The sequence below is a fragment of the Limulus polyphemus genome, unplaced genomic scaffold (genome assembly GCF_000517525.1).
Source record: "Limulus polyphemus unplaced genomic scaffold, Limulus_polyphemus-2.1.2 Scaffold4997, whole genome shotgun sequence".
In the NCBI taxonomy this organism is placed as follows: domain Eukaryota; kingdom Metazoa; phylum Arthropoda; class Merostomata; order Xiphosura; family Limulidae; genus Limulus; species Limulus polyphemus.
Genome location: NW_013670607.1, coordinates 9,725 through 16,646, shown reverse-complemented (window position 1 = coordinate 16,646; position 6,922 = coordinate 9,725). Strand labels below are relative to the sequence as shown.

At 30.7% G+C, this 6,922-nt stretch overlaps 1 protein-coding gene across 1 annotated transcript in view; it reads right to left on the bottom strand.

Annotated features, from left to right (window-relative positions):
• LOC106471974 (putative ATP-dependent RNA helicase TDRD9) overlaps positions 1–6,922 on the bottom strand; it is a gene marked incomplete at its 3' end in the record, with an annotated part of 79,133 nt that overhangs the window by 64,297 nt on the left and 7,914 nt on the right. The window contains exons 3-6 of the mRNA XM_022400583.1: positions 5,772–5,894; positions 3,618–3,709; positions 2,430–2,446; positions 592–936 (exon numbers count right to left, since the gene is read on the bottom strand). Of these exons, the coding sequence (XP_022256291.1) occupies positions 592–936; positions 2,430–2,446; positions 3,618–3,709; positions 5,772–5,894 (577 nt within the window). The remainder of the gene's footprint in view (positions 1–591; positions 937–2,429; positions 2,447–3,617; positions 3,710–5,771; positions 5,895–6,922) is intronic.

Here is a 6,922-nt window from a genome sequence, read left to right as displayed (position 1 = left end):
GCCCAATTTCATGAAGATATACCCAATATATTGAGAGTTAAGTATTAAATTTATATCAACTTTAAACGAGAAAAAAAGGGTCACGTGACTCTGTCAAATTGACCGACCCCGTTTTGAGAGTTAAATTATACAACAATCGTAACAATTTCTGACATCTGGTATTAAAGTTATTAAACATATAGAATTATGATGAATATAGAAGGTAAATTGATTACTTCAATATAATAAACATAAGGAAAATACAGTTATATTTATTATATAGAGCAATAACTTCAAAATTAAAGGTTAAATTTTTACCACAAAAAATAATGTTTTATGTCTTTCATAAGCGGTGTCCATTAAATATTGAATAATTGTTGACTGTTCTTTTTATTAATACCTATGTGGTGGTGCATTGACTTGTGCTTGAGTGGCAACAGCTTCTTTGATTTTTCTCAGTTCAGTTTTCTTCTCTATTATTATAGAACTTTTTAGATGTATTATATGGTCATTTTCTTGAACATGAAAAGTTAAAAAGCTGATGTGTTAACAGAACAGTTCTTAATATCTCTTTGAACCTTTTCTGTACCAGACATTGTGTTTCCCCAGTACCTGTCCTGTACCAGACATTGTGTTTCCCCAGTACCTGTCCTGTACCAGATGTTGTGTTTCCCCAGTACCTGTCCTGTACCAGACATTGTGTTTCCCCAATACCTTTTCTGTACCAGATGTTGTGTTTCCCCAGAACCTTTCCCATACCAGACATTGTGTTTCCCCAGTACTCTTCCTGTACCAGATGTTGTGTTTGCCCAGTATCTTTCCTGTACCAGACATTGTTTTCCCCCAGAACCTTTCCCGTACCAGACATTGTGTTTCCCCAGTACCCTTCCTGTACCAGATGTTGTTTTTCCCCAGTACCTTTCCTGTACCAGACTTTGTGTTTCCCCAGTACCTTTCCTGTACCAGACATTGTGTTTTCCCAATGTATTGTTTACTACACTCATACCAAGTGCTATAACTCTCAATCGTTTTGAGAACTAAGAACTAGGGATTTTATCTTTGTAAGACTGTTCAGTAAGTGTAGGAGGACTTAAGAAAACTACAGCAATGTTAAGTGTATTTGTTATCCTACGAAATATTTCTTCGAGGCCTGATATATAACGAAGAAATGCTTTTTTTCCTTTTCTTTGTGATTGTCAGGTTGTGGTTCATTAGTAGTTGGGACAGATGAACCATATAACACACGTTAAATCATTTTATCTGGATAACCATCATTCTTGAAAATTTTCTCAAGATGTTTAGGTAAAACGAGGAGTAAATACTTGTACCTCTAGATTTTAATAATTACAGTTGTTGTATGGCAGGAACGATACTGTGCCAAAAGCTCAAAAATAAAAGTATTTTAATCTAGTGAAAATATCATGTATAATTATACATATTAATCTACCTAAATTATGAGTCTCAAAAAACAATTACAGCACATAGATGTTGATGTACCAGTACTCAAACATAAGCCATATAATAACTTTTAGAAATAATAGTAGCACATGACTTTATAGCATCCCACATACAGACATATGATGTTATGATATCTACAAGTTGTTGGGAAACAAGTCAACAGATGTATGATGTTAAGATACTGGGAATATGGTTGTTCTGGATCATCCACAAGCTCTTTCTTCAGATCAATATAACCTGGAGTTTCATAACGCGGTTGTTGCCATGCAAGTGGGCTCTAGATTCCATTGGTTGAAATTAATGAATAAATGAAGTCCAAAAATTACCTTTAATTTCTAATTCTTATGTGTAAAAACTTTTTTCCACATAAGTTTTCAGTTTCTTCCTCAGTCTATAAACTTTCAGACGTATGGCACATCCACTCACAGATTCATGCTTTATATTGATGGAAGTTTATCCTTCAGACATATGGCACCATCCACTCACAGCTTCATGCTCTGCACTGATGGAAGTTTATCCTTCAAACCTATGGTACATCCACTCACAGCTTCATGCTTTGCACTGATCGAAGTTTATCCTTCAAACCTATGGTACATCCACTCACAGCTTCATGCTTTATATTGATGGAAGTTTATCCTTCAGACGTATGGCACCATCCACTCACAGCTTCATGCTCTGCACTGATGGAAGTTTATCCTTCAAACCTATGGTACATCCACTCACAGCTTCATGCTTTGCATTGATGGAAGTTTATCCTTCAAACCTATGTACCACATAAAATATATTTTTAATCCATTAAAATATGGATTATTAGCTATGATTTTATGCTTTATATTGATGTAAGTTTATCCTTCAGACGTATGGCACCATCCACTCACAGTTTCATGCTCTGCACTGATGGAATTTTATCCTTTTAGTTACTGTCTCAAACGTGTCCCCTTTTTCTCTCCTGTATGTTCACACCCACAACTATATATAATTTCATAAATTACTTCTTTTATTCTGTTGGCTGTTAAAAGAATACAGAATAGCTGGTCAGATTTCAACTGAATCTGAAATTTCTTGAAAGTTTTCTAAGTAGCACAGCTAAGCCTGATTTTTTTATTGGCTAGCATAGGGTTTGTTTTCAACTTAGATGTGCCTCATTTGTCATCAGAAAGACATTTCACTCCTAACATTACATGGTCGGTTTAGAAAGATGCAAATTATGCTTTTTTTACAACTTGTGTATAACTCAACTTGTTCATTTGTGTTCAGATTTTTGTGGACACCAGCTATGAGAAAATGGTGAATCATGACATCTGGTGAATAGTACAGACACTATATTTATATGATGCTATAAGTAAGGTGATGTTAAAGTATACATATCACCTGATGAATAAGCACTGACATTGAACATATCATATTTGTGTGATGCTATAAGATAACGTCATGTGAACTCTCAATACGTTTCCCGTGGGAACGAAGCTTGTACTAATAGAGAAACTGACAATTCTCTGTACAGAAAACGTAATATAATACATCACTCGATAGATGGAAATCTTGGCTTTTTATTAGTTATAATTAATATAGTATTAACCGTAAGAGAGAACTAGTGACAAATACTGAAAGAGAGGATGTGACAAGAGGGGTCTGATTTTCAATTTGATGGCTATATAGCCAAACAAGATTGAAGGTTAAAAAAAATTATGCTTTGTATGAGCAACAGTAATATTATAATGAGTAATTTATATTCAATTTCATACTTACTGGAGGGACAGTAAATAAATAAGAGAAGAGGGGATGCCTAAAGAAAAAATGTTACATTTCTCACACTAGGGGATATTCAGGATCTTTTTTAATATTGCCTTATAAAATAAAGAACTTAAAACTTGTATACTATTAAAATATGGATTATTAGCTATGATTTTATGTCATACTAATTGGTATTATGTAAACAAAAAAAATGTTTAATTAAATTTTGAAGGTAAAACATTAAAAACCTAGTGACATGCACTGTAAAGGATGCTTGTGGTGAAAATGTTAATCTGTTGCTTGCTAAGATAACATTCAGGACATCAATGTCACAAATAGACAGGTTGCTTAATAAAGACAGCCATAGTGCCTGAGTGAAATAAAACACATCTAACAATGAGTGAAATCTAAACATTTCAGTAGTTTCCATACAAAGAATGAATAACTAAATATTTACCTTAACTGCTTTTGAAGTTGTTCTCAGAAACTTCCTAACTACCAGGAGAGCAAAGTCTGTATCCTGGTCTCTCTCATGGACCTAAATATACAAAATAAAACAGATACAAACCAAATATATCAAAAGCTTACTGCAATTAATTATCACTTTTATTCATTTTCAAAAATACTAAATTCAAGAACATTACAACACATACAATGAGAAATTTGCTTCTTCTAAAATCTTTATAAACAGTATTCTAATTTTACAAATGTGGAAAAATCAAATTTCTTCCAATGACTAATCATTCTTTAAACAAGAATTTCTTAACTATAATAACTACATATTAATCAACCCATGCCTATATCCTTAGCATAGGTTAACTTCTACTCAGAAAACAACCACTTGTATAACACTATAATATCTTTATATTTCTGGTCAGATACTAACCTAAACTAAAAATATGTTTGTACAATGCTATTCTATCACTGTTAATACTGCTGGTTAGATATTAACCTACACTAAAAACATGTTTGTACAATGTTATTCTATCACTATTGAAACTTTTGGTTAGATACTAACCTAAATTAAAAACATGTTTGAACAATTTTATTCTATAACTATTGATACTCCTGTTAGATATTAACAAAAACTAAAAACATGTTTATACAATGTTATTCTATCACTATTGATACTGCTGGTTAGATACTAATGTAAACTAAAAAACATGTTTATACAATGTTATTCTATCACTATTGATACTTCTCCTTAGATACTAAACTAAAAACATGTTTGTACAATTTTATTGTATCACTGTTAATACTGTTGATTAGATATTAATCTAAACCAAAAACATGTTTGTACAATTTTATTCTATCACTGTTAATACTCGTGGTTTAATACCAACCTACACTAAAAACATGTTTGTACAATTTTTTTCTATAACTATTGATACTCCTGTTCAGATACTAACCTAAATTAAAAACATGTTTGTACTATGTTATTCTATCACTATTGATACTGCTGTTTAGATACTAACAAAAACATGTTTGTACAATTTTATTCTATCACTACTGATACTCCTGCTTAGTTTCTAACCTAAACTTAAAACATGTTTGTACAATTTTATTTTATCATTATTAATAATCCTGGTTAGATATTGATACTCCAGCTTAGTCATTAACAGAAACCAAAAATATGTTTATACAATTTTATTCTATCACTACTGATACTCCTGGTTGGATATTAACATAAACTAAAAACATGTTCATACAATTTTATTCTATAACTATTGATACTGCTGGTTAGATATTAACCTAAACTACAAACATGATTGTATTATTTTATTCTATTTTTTTGAAAATTAGAATGCAATATAAGAATAGTACTCCAACCAAGCTATGTTCAACATATGTTCTATATTTTGTCATATCTGTCATATGTTCTGTGTTTTGTCATGTTCGTCATATGTTCTGTGTTTTGTCATGTTCGTCATATGTTCTGTGTTTTGTCATATTCTTCATGTGGTTTGTCATATTCTTCATGTGTTTTGTCATATTCTTCATGTGTTTTGTCATGTTCTTCATGTGTTTTGTCATGTTCTTCATGTGTTTTGTCATATTCTTCATGTGTTTTGTCATATTCTTCATGTGGTTTGTCATATTCTTCATGTGTTTTGTCATATTCTTCATGTGTTTTGTCATATTCTTCATGTGTTTTGTCATATTCGTCATGTGTTTTGTCATATTCTTCATGTGTTTTGTCATATTCGTCATATGTTCTGTGTTTTGTCATATTCTTCATGTGTTTTGTCATATTCGTCATATGTTCTGTGTTTTCTCTTATCCCAGCTCTGGATTAAGCAAATTGCATTATACACTCTTTCTACCCATTGAAAATTTCTGAGAGACTGAATAAATAATGCAATGTTAAAAAAAATACATTGGACTTATTACTAATGCCTTATGACAAAAATAATTATTTGTATGATTTCACTCTACTACTATTAATAACTTTGGTTAGAAACTTTCCTAACTAAAAACAAAGGTGGAGGGGATGTGTGTGTGAGTATATATATATACAAATTAATCTACAGCTAATAAGAAATCCTTAGGTAAAATCATATCTACAATAACATATAGGTACAATTTTAATGGGGACTTACCTCATCTATTATGACATGAGTGTACATGTTCATGTTACGATTGTGGATAAGTTTCTGTAGCAAAACACCAGTAGTCACATAACTCAGGCGTGTGTCATCAGAAGTTTGACTGTCCATGCTTACCTAAGTTTCAGGTTTTATTAGCTTCATGTCCTTATATTTCAATTTGTTGATGTTATTCATTAATTCTCAAATCTTAACTTCATATTAGATTATTTTACAATATCTTATTGTTCAAAAAATACAAGTGTCATGAATTTAAACAAACCTTTAAAATTACAAACACATAAATAACATTTTTTTCAAAAATATAAATATATATGTGTAAAAATATATATAGATTCTCATGTTTAATGATTAACAAAAACATCTATTTTTCAAGCTTACAATATCAGTTACCCTTAAGCTGACTTTTTGTCAGAACTCTTCAAAACACAAGTAAAAAACATTTTTACCCATTGACAGCATTAATTCATCATTAAAACCAACTATCTGGAAATATCCATTGATAATCAGGGTTAACAACTACTTCCTCTGCATATTTGTTATGTCAATTAATGGCTAAAAAATCAACACCATTTATGATACCATCCATTCTAACGAGTTACAACATCAACTCACTATTACTAACAAACAAATAACAATTCACCAATAACCAACATTCACTCTGATCATTTTAAACACTGAGTGTATACAGTGTTAATTCATTAATATCCAACATTCACTCTGTTCATTTTAAACAGTGAGCATGTATACAATGTTAATTCACCACTAACCAGCATTCATTCTGTTCATTTTAAACAGTGAGCATGTATACAATGTTAATTCATCAATAACCAGCATTCACTAAGTTCATTTTAAACAGTTAGCATGTATATAATGTTAATTCATTAATAACAAACATTCATTAAGTTCATTTTAAACAGTGAGCATGTATACAATGTTAATTCATCAATAACAAACATTCACTAAGTTCATTTTAAACAGTTAGCATGTATACAATGTTAATTCATCAATAACAAACATTCACTAAGTTCATTTTAAACAGTGAGCATGTATACAATGTTAATTCATCAATAACAAACATTCACTAAGTTCATTTTAAACAGTTAGCATGTATACAATGTTAATTCATCAATAACAAACATTCA